This window comes from Brassica oleracea, chromosome C3 (genome assembly GCF_000695525.1).
Source record: "Brassica oleracea var. oleracea cultivar TO1000 chromosome C3, BOL, whole genome shotgun sequence".
Taxonomy (NCBI): domain Eukaryota; kingdom Viridiplantae; phylum Streptophyta; class Magnoliopsida; order Brassicales; family Brassicaceae; genus Brassica; species Brassica oleracea.
In genome coordinates, this window is record NC_027750.1 from 22,306,481 (window position 1) to 22,322,647 (window position 16,167).

The following is a 16,167-nucleotide window of genomic DNA, read 5'->3' on the forward strand; positions in this document are numbered from 1 at the left end:
CTTTTAGTCGTCAACAAACTCATTTCTTTCAATTCCAACACCTCATCAAATGGAAAAGCCCAAACATAATTTATATATTGATCTCTATATCAAACGTTATATCTATAATTATATAACATGTATATATTTGTTATAATGACTTTCACATTTCAAATATATATATATATATATTAAAAGTTATAAATTCTATTAAATAAATTCACTCTGCGCAGGGCGCGGATGATCACCTAGTCATATACTAATTCACTAGGTGTCTCTTCCTGCACCATGTGCAATAAAAAACTTTAAAATATTTTTTAACAGATAAATATAAATTATATTTTAAAATAAACTTTATTAATATTGTAAATTTTTTTTTCGTATCAATATTTTAATATAAATTTGATTTAATTAAACATTAAAATTATATTTAAGAATATGCATGTATATATTTGAAATTATAATCTTAGATAGATTTTTCTATCTATTTATTTTAATTAAATATATTAAATAAATTTGTAAAGTTGCATAATTACCAAAAACTAAAATTAAACAATATTTATAAAATTTGTAGATATATAAGAAAATAATGATTTTATGATTAAATTTTTATAATTTTCTAAAAAAATTGTATACATTTTTGAAAATTTTAGTAATAAAACTGTATAATTTAAAAATATATAATTAAATTATATTTCAAAATTTATAATGCCATATTTGAATATATTTAGTTTAATGATGATTTATGAGTTGTTCTTATATTCTAAAAAAAAATTCAAAAATATAAATTGACATTAAATGTAATATATGAGTTATTAGTTATTACCGTATTTTAAAAAGTTTACCAAAAATATAAATTAACAGTAAATGCAATTGTCCATGTCATATTAAGCTATAAGACATGTCATCAATTTCAGTAGTCATATTATATTTGTCTTGTGAAATTGATCGTAGAAAGGACATGTGACAAAATCACTTCGCAAATATAGTTTAGGGGATTCCTAGACTATATCACTCTTGAGGAGTATTGACGGTTTAGTCTTGTCATTCTTGAGATGCAAGAACATCATTAAATGTATAGAATGATGTTTTCCTTTTCAGTCTTCAGCTCTAATCGAATGCAAAATCGAAAATTCCTATTTTCAATACCAACAAGGTTTTACTTGAAACACAAGAATTCAATAAATGCATTTTCCTTTTTCCTTCAGTTTTGACTTAAAGGCGCACATTATTACCAAATTAAAACCACACAAAATGGAAATTGTTTATTTATCTTTTCCTTTTTCATAATGTTAAAAAAGCACATTAGTTATCTTCAAACTCTAACCGGATTCCTATATAAACATAGATACTAGAGTAATCACAAATCATAATCTTTCACAAAACTCTCAATCTCACATCCTTAAAAATTCTCAAGTTTCTTAAAAGGTTTTTTTTTGACAATGGAGAAGATACTTGACGGAAGAACTAATGGAGCACTCAAGAAGACCAAGATCGTGTGTACTCTTGGACCAGTGTCCAGGTCTGTTGAGATGATCGAGAAGCTTCTCAGAGCTGGTATGAACGTTGCCCGTTTCAACTTCTCCCATGGCACTCACGAGTACCACCAAGGAACTCTCGATAACCTCATAATCGCCATGAAGAACACTGGTATTCTATGTGCCGTCATGCTTGACACAAAGGTAACCTAATTCACTAAACTTCTCTTTTATGTTACATAATAATAAAATCTGATTAAATTTATAATTAAACTCGGTTTAATTTGTTTTTCTAGGGTCCTGAGATTCGAACCGGATTTCTCAAAGAAGGCAAACCGGTTCAGCTAACTCAAGGTCAAGAGCTCACAATCTCAACTGACTACACAATGGAAGGAGACTCAAACACAATCTCCATGAGCTACAAGAAGCTTGCTGAGGATCTCAACCCAGGGAAAGTGATTCTCTGTTCAGACGGTACAATCTCTCTAACCGTCTTGTCATGCGACAAGGCCAACGGTCTTGTCCGTTGCCGATGCGAGAACTCAGCAACCCTAGGAGAGAAAAAGAACGTTAACCTCCCAGGAGTTGTAGTTGATCTCCCAACGCTCACAGAGAAAGATCAAGAAGATATTCTCAAGTGGGGAGTTCCTAACAAGATCGATATCATCGCTCTCTCCTTTGTTCGTAAAGGTTCTGATCTTGACCTAGTCAGGAGGTTACTTGGAGAGCACGCAAAGAGTATCGTGCTTATGTCAAAGGTAGGTTTAAAAAAAATAGAACACATGTTTCTTGTTTCACAAGTAAACTTTAATTTTTATTTTAAACTATAAAACAAATCACATGTTTCTTGTTTTGCAAGTAAATTTTACTTATACTTACATTGTCTTAACAGGTTGAGAATCAAGAAGGAGTGATGAACTTCGACGAGATTTTAAAGAAGTCTGATGCTTTCATGGTGGCTAGAGGAGACTTGGGGATGGAGATTCCGATCGAGAGGATCTTCCAAGCTCAGAAGATGATGATATCGAGAGCCAACGCTGTCGGAAAACCAGTCGTGACAGCCACGCAGATGCTCGAGTCCATGACGAAATCTCCTCTTCCGACAAGAGCCGAAGCAACAGACGTGGCCAACGCTGTCCTTGACGGCACGGACTGCGTCATGCTCAGCGGAGAAACCGCCGCCGGGGCCCACCCTGAAGCCGCCGTGAAGATCATGGCGAGAATCTGTAAAGTGGCAGAGGACACCATCGACTACGAAGCTGTGTACGAGAGGATCCAAGAAGCTGTTCCCTTGCCGCTGTCTCCTATCGAGGACTTGGCAGCTTCCGCCGTGTCCAAGGCCAAGATTCACAACGCCAAGGCGATTGTGGTGCTCACTAAAGGCGGCTACACGGCGGCGCTTGTGGCGAAGTACAGGCCTAGCGTTCCGATTCTGTCGGTGGCTGTGGCGGATGATTGTGAGTCGAGGTGCTCCGTTACGGTGGCGAAACGTGGCTTGATTTACCGTGGGATCGTTCCGGTGGTTGCGACCGGTGAGTCAACGGAGGAGAGGACGAGGTTCGCGATGGAGTTTGCGAAGGAGAAGGGAATCTGTAAGAGTGGAGACTCTGTTGTGTTGTTGCATTACATTGATGGTTCCACCGTTCTTAAGATACTCCCTGTTGAGTAGACTTGTTAAACTTAGAAGTTTTAAATTTTTGTGGGGGTTTCTTTTTAGGTTTTTGACAATTTTAATATTTATCGGAGAATGTTTTTTCTTGTTGAGATTTCAAATTCATGTGTTCCAATCTAATCAAATCGAACCTTGTCTTCATTTGGGTATTTGATGCTGTGCGTTTAAAGTTCAAAATATTACGTGTGTGCATGGATTCTTAGAGCAAAATATTACGTGTGTGCATGGATTCTTAGTTCAATATAACGCTCTGCCTCTTTAAATCACGTTCTTAGGATTTTTTTTTTTTTAATAAAATAAATAGAAAACCAAGTGGTGGGATCCGCGAACAAGCCACAAACTCTTCAAAACCCGCCTATTACGTAGGAAGAGGAAGAAGCCAGCTTTTAAAATGGTGTGGAACCTATCATTTTTTAATATTTTTTTTTAAAAACCGGAGGCTTAGAGCCAGGATTAAAGATGCTCTTACAAACAAACGCGATCGTCTTCTAGCTTAGATATTTTGCACTTAACCATGCACCAGATTCTAACCCGCGGTTTTTATCTAATTTAATAATTAGATGACTTTAGTACTTTTATCTGTCATTTTACAATTTTAAAACAAAGACGTTAATCCTTCGATGTAAATTCGTTCGCTTGCAAATTTTTATTTTTGATCTGCTAACATGCCTAATGAAAACTACACTATAGACATCACTATACCAGTATAAGATCCAAAATTTAAAACATATGAGTTATCGTGTGTGTGTTCAACAATAGATTATTGATTAAAACTTTCATTATAAATCAGTTTACTCTCAAGCAAATACATTAAATACATGAAAATGTTTCTTAGGAAACCCTTGATCACACATCTTACGTCCAAGCTAAATTATTGATGTTGTATATCTTGTTTGTAAAGCTCAAGTCATTTGGCTAAGTTTCTTTTTCGCTCTATCGGATGTGTGTATCTTCGTCCAACATTGCTCTCAGCTTCTCCTACGGCAGCCTGTAGATAGAAGTCACGAAATATTTTCAAAATTAATTATTATAAGTGTTTTGACCAAAAAAGCTTCATAACTAAGATATATCTAATAAAAATTGTATAGTCGCTTCAGCTCGCCCTTCGAAATAGCTAATTGATTCATTAAGGAGCCTTTTGTATCTTTTTCAGGAGCAATAACCCAGAAGTAGGTACAGTTGTACTGCCCGTCACCCGGGTTCGAGCCTTGGCTACAACGGATTTAACATCCCTTCCGTTGGGGCGCTGGACCCCCTACGGGGATAGTTGGGAATGTGGCTGCCCAGATACCAGAATTACCAAAAAAAAAAATAACAACCCAGAAGTACTCCCTAATGAATTATATTTACGTTAAGCAAAAAAAAATGAAAAAGGAAGCAATGAGTTAGCCGTAATGACACTGGGTTTTCATTAAACCGATTATATAAGATTTTTATATCTGTGAGTAAAATTTGTTTATGATTCGAGAGATATTAGTTTTATAATTAGGAAATAATTAATATTTATATATATATATATATAATATAATCAGTATTCTAAACATGCCATATTTGAAAACCTCAAAATTTCAAACACGTTGGATTATCAAACAAGTAATAAAGGGGGAATATAAGTTCTATTGAGCATATCCACCTCAGCATGGAAAATCATCCAATGGGGTGAGTTCTTTTTGCCATGTCATTCGTTCATTCACACAACACAAAATTGACTCGGACCTCTCCGTTTCGTCTTCTTCCAAAGCACGCAGTTACACCACTTCCGATTCTCCTTCGCCTCCACATCTAAGTCTCATAAAGTTCATGTGCTTATCATAACCCAAAGGACATGAATCTATTCCCTTTTCATCAGCTCCACAATTATAGATCTCCCTTCTTCTTTGCTTCTCCCCTTCACCCTATTCAAGCTAACCAAATTTTCAGAAAAAATGATGACAGAATGAGGAAATCAACCAGCAAAGCCCCTCTAAAATGATGTTGCTCATGTCCAAAGACCCTTGGATCACACACATCATGCTACCTCCTTCTCGCCGAGAGTTCAGGGATATTTACTTTGTGTTCGAGTTGATGGAGTCTGATCTCCACCAGGTGATTAAGGGCAACGATGATTTAACTGCTAAGCATCATCAGTTTTTCTTGTACCAGCTTCTCCGTGGTCTTAAATATGTTCACGCAGGTTAGTATACATTGTTTTCTTTCGAGCCTTGTGGTAATATTTTAGATTTATTGAGATACTGAAGTGAGTTCTGTTCTCAGCTAATGTGTTTCATAGGGATTTGAAACCAAAGAACATTCTAGCTAATGCTGATTGCAAATTGAAGATCTGTGATTTTGGACTCGCTCGTGTTTCTTTCAACGACGCTCCAACTGCTATATTCTGGACTGTGAGTTTTCTTTCAAGCAACTAAACTGGTCGTTAGATTTTCTTTTAAATCTTTCATGGTTTGTGAACTCACTCCTTTTATGTATTCTTTTTTGTAGGATTATGTAGCTACTCGGTGGTATTGTGTCCCTGAGCTATGTGGATTGTTTTTCTCCAAAGTAAGATTCTTTTTTCACTGAACTCAACTTCTATAGTTACCTCACATTCTAAATGTACTTCTTTTTCATATTACAGTATACACCTGCGATTGATATCTGGAGTGTTGGTTGCATTTTTGCGTAAATACTTTTGGGTAAGCCTTTGTTTCCCGGGAAAAATGTGGTGCACCAATTGGATCTTATGACAGACTTCCTTGGCACTCCACCTCCTGAGTCTATATCAAAGGTTAGTCACTCAATAATTTTAAGAAAAACATGTTCAATTTTTTCTCTAGCAGATTAATGTGTTACATACCATCGTCATTTGAGAGAGTTAATTTTTTATAATATGATGTTGCAATCTTGAAATGATGACAGATTAGAAATGAAAAGGCGAGGAGGTATCTTAGCAGCATGAGGAAAAAACAGCCAGTCCCTTTCTCTCATAAGTTCACTAAAGCTGATCCTTTGGCTCTCCGCCTTCTTGAACGCCTGCTTGCCTTTGGTCCCAAAGACCGTGCATCTGCTGAAGATGTACCTTTTTGTTTTTCTTTCTCATTTTCTTACACATACTTAAACTCTTATCTTTCATTGTTCTGATTTTGCTTATTTACAGGCATTATCTGATCCATACTTCAGTGGTCTGTCAAACTCAGAGCGTGAACCATCAACACAACCAATCTCAAAGCTTGAGTTTGATTTCGAGAGAAAGAAGTTAACAAAAGATGATGTCAGAGAATTAATCTACCAAGAGGTAACACAAAAAGGCATTTCTTCTTCTACACATCTTGCTTTTCTCTGCTCTTCACTGGTTTTAACAGTCACTTATCTTTGGGAAAAAAACATTAGATATTGGAGTATCATCCTCAGATGTTGGAGGAATACAAGCGCGGTGGTGATCAGCTTAGCTTCATGTACCCTATGTTAGCTTCAATATTTATAGAACATATTTTATTTAAACAGCGATTTTTTTGAGAAAAAATATGCAATTTATTTTTATTCAATAATTAGTATATGTTACTCATATTAAATGTGATTATAAAATATTATATCATAAGATTACATATACAAAAAAAATATTTACATAATGTGTATTACATATGAAAAGTACATTTAAGACATAATTTATGCATATATAAATCCAAAAATAGAAAATGGTAGTTAATTAAAAGGTTACAATTTTAAAAACGATCCTCTACTTTGATAATTTTAAAATTATTATAAATATAAAACAAATTATTAATATAAACATGTATAGCCTGGATAATAACTTAGAATGTGTATAACTAAAGTAAAATTTAATATTGAGTTTGTACACAATACTATCAAAGCATCATAGACAAAGGTTATGGAACCTAAAAAAAAAAGTCATGAAACATAAAAGAATAAGTAAGGCAAATGCGAGAATAATAATAATGCAGTTCGTAGGTTTGTAACTCAGATTGTAGGGCAGGATCAAACCGTAGGAGTTAGAATTCTTAAACCGATTTTGTATATAAATTATTTTCAGAAACACACAAAACGTCTATGCAATGTGTTTAATCAGATTTAAGTTAAGAGTTCTTCAAAAATTTTGATTAAAAACCTGATTTCAGACCTCAAACAGTGATAATTTTTGTATCTTTCTACCATTTAATTTTAGAAAGCTTTTAAGTTGGGTTTGAAGTCCTCACTCATACATGTTTTCGAGAGGTCATTCAAGACCATGTTTGAACAAGTATCTCAGCCTTGCATAAAGGGATGACCGAGCACACAAACACTACCCAGCAAACAGAAAAAAAGCTAGAACATCAGATAATAGTATTAATATTCAAAATTATTTCCAAAAAATCTGATTAATTAAATAATTAAAATAAGAAACTTTAAAATTAATATTACATCAACTACGGTAAGAAATTAAACCTTCTATAAATTTACAACTAATAATATTTCAAATCATGAAGCAAAATTTTCTTTCTATCACAAACAAACTTAAAAAAACACAAAAATTAAATAGCAACAATAAATGTTAAATTTAAATTTTGGTTAAAAAGGTTGACAAAATTATTTTGGTTAAAACGATAAATTGAAAACAACAAATAACGAACCGGTATACAAGTCGGTGGTACTTTCTTTTAAAGACAAGTACAAAAAATGAAACTTGTTAATTTTAAAACCAATCAAAATTTATACAGTACTAATTATAAGCTTTACAATTGTTTTACATAAAAACAAATAACCAAGATAAAGAATATATATAGATATTAATTTATAATTTAGTTAACTTTTTATTAATCTTACTAATATCCTACATAAAACTCCAATAAAACACAACAAATTATTTCAAATAGTTTTAAATTTGCATTTATGTTTATAATTCTATAACAAGTTTCAGTGTATATCATATTTGTTCGTTTTTAAAATATAAATATAAAAATTAAACTAATATTATAGAAAAAAATCCGGGCGTAGCCCGAAAAACCCCTTAGTATTTCTAAAACTGAAAAAAATTGAGTTTATTGTTAAGATTCAATTCTTAAAAAGCTTGATTTCAAATTAAAAGACTTTAAGAAAATGGCAAGATATTGAAAAGATTTTTGGTTTTTTTTGTCCTATTCAAGTATAATATTTCAAGGATTAAGGAATATATATATATATATAAGAATAATTTAATAAAATTTTGAGACAAAAATAAGTTTTGTGGTTATCTAAAATATTTATAGACCCACTTGTAATTTTATTTAAAAAAATGCGATTTCCAAAAATTATTGATTAGTTTTAGTATAATTGTTGAATATTTAAGTAGATTCGGATAATATTTTCATAAAAACTCGAAAGATTTATTTATATTTTTAGATTATGTAGTTGTCAATACATGACAAAGTGATGTCTAATATTCTCTGGTTCGATTGCCCCCCTTTAGTGCAGAACTATTAGTTCCGCATGTGGTTACTGGCATATTTATATGAGAAAATCACCAGTTTTCCGGGATGTCTTCAGCAGCGGTGTCATTAGACACTAATCGGGATTCGCCTAGGTGGATTTCGAATACCTGAGTCATTAAAAAAAAAATCTTGGGATAATGAATTAAAATGATTTTCGTCTTAAAAAGTAATAGGTTGTGAAAAAGTGACTTGATATACTATAAGTCTATAGATAATTAATGTTCATCATAAACATTGAATGTAGAATAGGTTATAGCCGTTCATTAAAATGTTTTTTTTTGTTATGCATCAATAGTCTGAATGATATTTTATTTCACAAAAATTATGCAAAATATAAATATATGCAAAAAAAAAAATAGTCAATGTAAGAACCATATACATAAAGTTAAAGGTGTATGCTAAATCACAATGTAATGTTTCGGTCAGTATTAGTTTGAGTCAATTCTGTGACGTAACTTAAATCGTGTACAACAGATGCAAACATACCAGGTGATGATTTGGTTTCAGTTTTTGGTTTTTAGATTTTTGTTTTAGATTTCATTTTTTGGTTTTTGGTTTTTAACTTTTAGATTTAGATTTTTTATTTTCAGCTTTTGGTTTTGGTTTTTGGTTTTTAGATTTTGGTTTTGCTTTATTCTAAGTTTTTTTTTATAAAATAAGCAATACATTGTTTTAAAATAATTTTTTTTTAAATTACCATTAAAAAATTTATCAAAATATAGTGGCTGTTATTTAAAATAAAAACATCACCATGTTTTAAATTATTTTATTTTAAGTGTTATACTTAAATATAATTTATAAATTTTATTACATAAAATATTTTTCGTTTTTTAGAACTTGAATGGCTATTTTCAAATTAATATAATATATTGTATTAATAAAATATTTTAAATTTTATAATTTTTAGTTGTTGTTTATTATGTATAATAATATTATTCAATAATTTATTTATAGATATTAAGAATTAATTGGCTACAATAATACTAAAATTATCTATATTTATTTACATATATGAAACACATAAATTATTTTACATTAATGTTAAATGATAAAAAAATTGTATGAGAATTTTATCTTTATGAGAATATTATTTACTTAATTAATTAAAATATAGTATTTTATACAAAATAAACAAAATTCGTTTTTATATTGAAAACTCACAAAAGTTGGTTTTTAGCATTTCTTCACAAATTGGTTGAAATTTTAAAAACTAGTTTCCCTTAATTTTAGGGAATCTATTTGTTAAAAAACTTGATTGGCAAGTGAAATGGTTCTTACAAAACCAAAAACTAAAAGCTAAAACTTGATTGGATAAAAAATGGTTTTTTACAAAATCAAAAACCAAAAACTAAAACAAAAACTACAAACAATCAACCTCAAGATTCCGATACATATATACACTACTAATTTATACTCTTTTCTTCAGCATTTATACTTTGAAATTCTGTTATAAACAAATCAAAATTGAATCTATCTTAAATTTAAATTAATATGAAATATATATAAAAATTTACTATAGAAAAGAGAAATTTAAATTAATATTTAAGAAATTTGGTTATTTTAAATAATTAATAAATTAAAATATAAGTTTTGAGTTTTTGGACCGGTCCTAATTCAAATGAGTTTAACTCCAAAACATCTAAAGTCTATATGGACTAAACATGGAAAACTTGATTTCTTAAATTTATATAATTAAACCTAAGCTTGGTAATTTATAGGATTGAGCAGATCTAGATTGCGAACTTCAGCCTTAGTTGACAGGTCAAGCTAGTGTCAATTTGATCTAAGTTAGCCAGATATTATTCTTGTCACATAAGCCCATTGAAACCATGTACAAAAATGGGCCTCTCATGAACACTTGTCAGCGTGGGGAGCGTTTCATGCGGACGCGGCCCATGACTCGCCGAAAAGAAATCTCCACATCGTACGTAGGGCAATTCCGTTATTTTAAGAAAAAAATTGAAGCAGATCTGACTTTTTCTCCAAGAAAAAATCTCCACCGTTGGATCTTCCCGACCCCTTCGCCACGTTCTTCTCTCTTATAAAAACGCAAACCCCTCTGCCTCGGATCTCACTCAAACCATTGTCACTGTGTAATATCTCATCTTCAATCTCTCTCTCTCACTCTCGCTCGCGTATTGGATTCGAAAATGGGTGAGTATCTCCTTCGTTGATTTGGTTTCTCTAATCTATTGATGAATGCATTCTGATCTGATTGTTTTTTTGGATTTGTAGCTGGCGGTAAGATCAAGATCGGAATCAACGGTGAGTCTCTGCTTAATTAGTTTTTTTTTTTTTTTTTTTTTTNNCGTATGATCATTCCTTCTCTCCTGAGCCATTCTCAAGTAAGATTTTCTGGGATCATCAATGTGTGTGTGTGTATTTCAATTGTGAATACATTTCAATTCAATGTCTCAGCCAACATATCGACCAAAATCTCAATTCGAAATTTTGTTTGTAATTTTTTTTTTTTTTTTTTTTTTTTTGCTTTCGTATATGTAGCAGATGTGTTGAATCTGACGTTTTGGTTTATGTAATCGCTAGGATTCGGAAGAATCGGTCGTTTGGTTGCTAGAGTTGTTCTTCAGAGAGACGACGTTGAGCTCGTAGCCGTCAACGATCCCTTCATCACCACTGAGTACATGGTTCGTTTCCTTCCGACGACGTCGTTTTGATCCTGGACTGTTGATTTATACTTTAGATTAAGAGTCTGGTTTAGTTGGTTAAATCTCATGTTGATTCAGATGATTAGATGGTGTGTTTTTCTTGAGCTGATATGATTGTAATGTCATCGATTGAGTCAAGAGTGTGAAGAGTGTAATTGATTATACTCTCCGTGTTTGATTGTTGCAGACGTACATGTTCAAGTACGACAGTGTTCACGGTCAATGGAAACACAATGAGCTCAAGGTCAAGGATGAGAAGACTCTTCTCTTTGGTGAGAAGCCAGTCACCGTCTTTGGTATTAGGTACATTTACTAGATGACTATTATTTCTCAGTGTGTGTGTGTTTTTTTAATCTGATAAGTGATTTTTTTGTTTGTTTGTGAAGGAACCCTGAGGATATCCCATGGGGTGAAGCTGGAGCTGACTTCGTTGTTGAGTCTACAGGTGTTTTCACTGACAAGGACAAAGCTGCTGCTCACTTGAAGGTTTGTTTTTATATTGTTAGTCTTGGATGATTCTTCAGTAATTAGTAGACTTGTGATGCTTCAACTGATTGATTTGGTGAATTTGTTTGTTCAGGGTGGTGCTAAGAAGGTTGTCATCTCTGCTCCGAGCAAGGACGCTCCCATGTTTGTTGTTGGTGTTAACGAGCACGAGTACAAGTCCGACCTTGACATTGTCTCCAACGCTAGTTGCACCACTAACTGCCTTGCTCCCCTTGCCAAGGTAAAAGACCTCATGGCCTGTTTATAATTGAATTTGATAGTGTTATGCTGAACCTCTTTCCAATTTTGGGTTGCTTCTTCCTTTAGGTTATCAACGACAGGTTCGGAATTGTTGAGGGTCTCATGACTACCGTCCACTCTATCACTGGTAAATTTCTCAGTCTTCTAAAAATGTTAAACCGAACTGTTTGCTTATATTAGTTAACTCTGATCTAATGGGTTCTGCTTTTATGGTATCAGCTACTCAGAAGACTGTTGATGGACCATCAATGAAGGACTGGAGAGGTGGGAGAGCTGCTTCATTCAACATCATTCCCAGCAGCACTGGAGCTGCCAAGGCTGTCGGAAAGGTGCTTCCACAGCTCAATGGAAAGTTGACAGGAATGTCCTTCCGTGTTCCCACCGTTGATGTCTCAGTTGTTGACCTCACGGTTAGACTCGAGAAAGCTGCTACCTACGACCAGATCAAGAAGGCTATCAAGTAAGCTAGCTTTCGGTTCTACTTAGCGTAGTTTCATCATATCTTGATAACTAACTGGTTGAATTGTTTAACAATACGCACAGGGAGGAATCTGAAGGAAAGCTGAAAGGAATCCTTGGTTACACCGAAGACGATGTTGTGTCAACTGACTTCATTGGTGACAGCAGGTCGAGCATTTTTGACGCAAAGGCTGGAATCGCATTGAGTGACAACTTCGTGAAGCTGGTGTCGTGGTATGACAACGAATGGGGTTACAGTACCCGTGTGGTCGACTTGATCGTTCACATGTCAAAGGCCTAAACCCTGACAAGATCTCTAATGATGTTTGGGGAGGAAGAAGTCTTTATTTTCAATTAATAATTTGAACTCTATTTTCGGTTTGTAGACCTGTTTGTTTTCTGAAGAGGCCCTTTAGGCTGATATATTGAGTTACTCTCTTTATCGTTTGTTCAGATTTAAGACCTAAATCAAAGCTTAATTCTAATACGTTTCGGAAGTTATAGATAATTTTTGATCAACCTAAACATGGTGAAAGGCTCTCTGAAGAGAAACACTCAGATCTAATAATGTCAAACAGATGGTCAAGGATGATGTTTTTCGTTAATGCCTCCAGTAGATTCCCAAATGGGCACTTGCGTCTTTTATAACTTAAACCCAATGCAAACCGGATTGTAGTGTAGATTTCAAGTTGTTCTAGCGGTAGCTATTGACGGTTCTTCTAACATGAGTAATGGCTCTGGTCATCATCTTTTATTTACATACATATGATTGCATTAAAGTATTACAGATGTAAACATTACAGTGTCTTCACCATTACAAACTCTTGTTGAATTCTCATTTCTTCCCAGCAATCATATGGCTCGTGGCTTGTTCATAGAAAGAACATTACTTTGAGTTAACTTCAATCTGTCACAAGCAAAAGAGAAAAGTAACACTGAAAAATTATAAAGACAAGGAGTGGTAGACCACACTGAATATATAAACCCAAGGGACGTTGAGAAATAGCTAGAAACTTTAAGTATCAAAAGATAAGGTTTTGATTAACACTTAAATGGTTAAGGATACAAAAGAGGATACGGATTCACACAAAACTTCAGATGCTCCTGTAAACATAGATCACTCCATCTCAAAGTCAAGACACGGTGATAAGGAGATACATAGATGGTTTTCAAATGACTTACCTCTTCTCTTTAGCTTCAATCTCTTTCTAATGGATTGTATCTATCTTCAAACGAGTTTTGCTTCCTAGTTTCCCGACTGCTGCGGCGGTCATAACCATCGTCCCTTTTGGTTTTGTAATCTGAAGAACTTCTTTCACGAGATGATATGTGGTTCTGATGATGAGATTCCTTTTCGTGGCTACGTCGTTTGGTCCTTCTGTATTCATCATCATCATCATCATCTCTTCGAACACTGCGCTTGTATGATCTGTGACTTTGCTGTCTCTGTGAGCTACTGGAATCATATTCCTCATACCGCTTTCCTCTATCTGTACTGGTTCTAGTATCCATCGGATATTCACTATCTGCACGCTTCTCTCCTTTCCCTTGGTTATAGGCTCTCGCTGATGCGTCTGTCAATGTCGTTGACACACTTTCTTTCTGATCATTGCCTATAGAAGACGAGGAGGAGTGCAATGGCATTCCCTTCTCAAAACATCCAATTCCTCCTGCTAGCTTAACTTCTTCTGTAAATCCTTCTATCATATCACGCAACACCTACAAGACAAAAGATTGAGAAAACTCAATTTAAGTTTATTGCTAATTAAATGTCATATACACATGAAAGTACGTATGATTATAGAGCAACATCCAATTTTTCTCATACCTGTCGAGGAGTTCGTTTGACCTTCTTACCACGGTACGACATTCTTCGACGCTTGTAATCTCTCTCTTCAGCTAAAAGCTCTTCTCTTGTCTTCCGTTTATCCATATCCTACAACGTTATAGACAATACAATCTCGGTTCCTTCAGCAAAAACTCCTTAGAGTAATATGTGTTTCCTTCATGTTATATAACACAGTTAGTAGACAGTCTAGTATAAACCTGATTCGATGAGCGTTGTCTCGGAAGACCATCATGATCAATAATAGGTCGGTAGTTAGGACGTCCCTTCCGCTCCTCATCAGCTTTAGCCGTCATAACACCATGCTCAGCTACCCTTTACATCAAACTCAGATTCAAACATTGATAAGAATCTTAAATACTACACTGTGAAAATGGACAAATAATCAAGTTGAAAAACAGAATAGCCCTTCAAAGATTTGAAACCTACCGCTGATATCTTGTTAGTGGTTGCGCATATCGAATCGCTCTTATTTTTCGTTCAAGCTTGGATCTTTCATACAACGCTGCAACAGCTTCTGCCACATCCTCATTACCGAACTTTGCATCATCCATAACCTCGAGAACACCAGAGGATTCAGGTGACAGAAACAACATAATCCGAGAGGCAGACACTTCAATGCAGTGTTTAAACATGTCTAGAGCCAAAAACTTCCCGTTTCCTTCTCCATACAAGACAGCAAGGTGAGAAGCTAACCAAGACAACACTCGAACCAAAACCGGACACTCAAACGTTCTCCTTTCGCACGAATTAGCATCAGGCTCTATTATAAACCCACTAGCTTCCTCAACAACAGCTTTCAGACACAATCTAAAGAGCAAGAACACATGATCCCTAATGTATGTATCAATTATAACGCCATATCTCATGGAGTTCACCAGAATCCATGTACTTAACTCACTCATTCCAACCACTCTCGAACTCAGAATCGAAGAAAGAACACTATATGAATAAGAACTCGGATACTCTCTCCATCTCCCAATCTCACTCTTCACTGCATAGACATCAGACGGCAAGAGCCTTAACCGTTTATCAAACACACTCTTCTTCTTCTTCTTCTCTTCCTCACAAGAACCTACAAAATCACTGCAAAGTTTTAAACTTTTCTTGTTATTATCGATCCCAGAGAAGCTAACAACGCCTGGGCACTCCTTGTAGAAGAAACAAACGTCACCGCCGCCGTTATTTAACGGCAGCTCGAGCTTGTTCCGGTAACTAGTGAATGATCCAAGGAGGTGAGTGAGATCAAGAGGCTTTGGGCAACGAAGTGAATGGAGGAAGAGGGCTTCTGGTGGCATGAGGTGATTAGGATCAAACGGGCACCGAACAAAATTGTCATTTTTGAGAAGAGAAGAGTTATCTATAGATAGATTTTGCGAGAGGGAAGCTAATGTGCGTTGGGATTCTGAGATTAGGGACTGTAGAGAGGAGAGTGTACTGGAGATGGAGTGGATTGGTGGTGGAGATGGAGCGATGGAGAAAGTGTTGAGGTTTTGGACAGGATGAGGAGGTTGGGGGAAGAAATTAGGATTAGGGATTTGATAGTGAGGAAACGACGGTGGTCGATCCATCTGGCGACGGCGAACTTCACAGATTTTGAAAGGAAAAGAAAAATGTTTGAGACGAGACGTGTTTTCTTCTGTTATACAGTTTAACTAGTATTAGACATTATTTGTATATATTATCGATAGTTTTTTTTTTTATATATGTGATCATTTTATTTATATATATAAAATATTTTTTGTTGTTATTATATAATTTCTTTCCGATGGATCGGATCAATTTTTATTAAAAATAATGGAACAAAACTATAATTAATACATCATGGGTTGATCGGATTGGACATTAAACAAATTATGACATAAAAACCTTATTTTTT

The 16,167-nt window shown here is 34.3% G+C and overlaps 3 protein-coding genes and 1 pseudogene across 5 annotated transcripts; 3 read left to right on the forward strand and 1 right to left on the reverse strand.

Annotated features, from left to right (window-relative positions):
• Window positions 1-1,421: 1,421 nt before the first annotated feature.
• LOC106333756 (pyruvate kinase, cytosolic isozyme-like) lies at window positions 1,422-3,152 on the forward strand. Of its 2 annotated transcripts, XM_013772169.1 has the most exons (4): window positions 1,422-1,536; window positions 1,591-1,661; window positions 1,754-2,215; window positions 2,350-3,152. In XM_013772169.1, exons 1-4 carry the CDS (start codon window positions 1,422-1,424, stop codon window positions 3,124-3,126), a joined length of 1,425 nt encoding a protein of 474 aa, XP_013627623.1. In that variant the 3' UTR covers window positions 3,127-3,152. The 2 variants fall into 2 exon arrangements, with proteins under 2 accessions (XP_013627623.1, XP_013627622.1); XM_013772168.1 differs by having other exon boundaries at window positions 1,422-1,661.
• Window positions 3,153-5,139: 1,987 nt separating this feature from the next.
• On the forward strand, window positions 5,140-7,255 carry LOC106330120 (annotated as a pseudogene).
• A 3,327-nt stretch (window positions 7,256-10,582) lies between these two features.
• Window positions 10,583-12,929, forward strand: LOC106328523 (glyceraldehyde-3-phosphate dehydrogenase, cytosolic-like). Its single transcript, XM_013766979.1, has 9 exons — window positions 10,583-10,724; window positions 10,806-10,835; window positions 11,115-11,215; window positions 11,424-11,539; window positions 11,623-11,722; window positions 11,817-11,963; window positions 12,050-12,110; window positions 12,203-12,443; window positions 12,527-12,929. Exons 1-9 carry the CDS (start codon window positions 10,721-10,723, stop codon window positions 12,741-12,743), a joined length of 1,017 nt encoding a protein of 338 aa, XP_013622433.1. The 5' UTR covers window positions 10,583-10,720; the 3' UTR covers window positions 12,744-12,929.
• A 173-nt stretch (window positions 12,930-13,102) lies between these two features.
• Window positions 13,103-15,918, reverse strand: LOC106328250 (U11/U12 small nuclear ribonucleoprotein 48 kDa protein-like). 2 transcript variants are annotated; one of them, XM_013766652.1, is made up of 5 exons: window positions 14,718-15,918; window positions 14,489-14,603; window positions 14,271-14,378; window positions 13,625-14,161; window positions 13,103-13,349 (listed from the first exon to the last, which is right to left on the reverse strand). In XM_013766652.1, the coding sequence occupies exons 1-4, from the start codon at window positions 15,857-15,859 to the stop codon at window positions 13,640-13,642; spliced, it is 1,887 nt and encodes a 628-aa protein (XP_013622106.1). In that variant the 5' UTR covers window positions 15,860-15,918; the 3' UTR covers window positions 13,103-13,349; window positions 13,625-13,639. The 2 variants fall into 2 exon arrangements, with proteins under 2 accessions (XP_013622106.1, XP_013622105.1); XM_013766651.1 differs by having other exon boundaries at window positions 13,103-13,546.
• Between the last annotated feature and the right edge of the window lie 249 nt (window positions 15,919-16,167).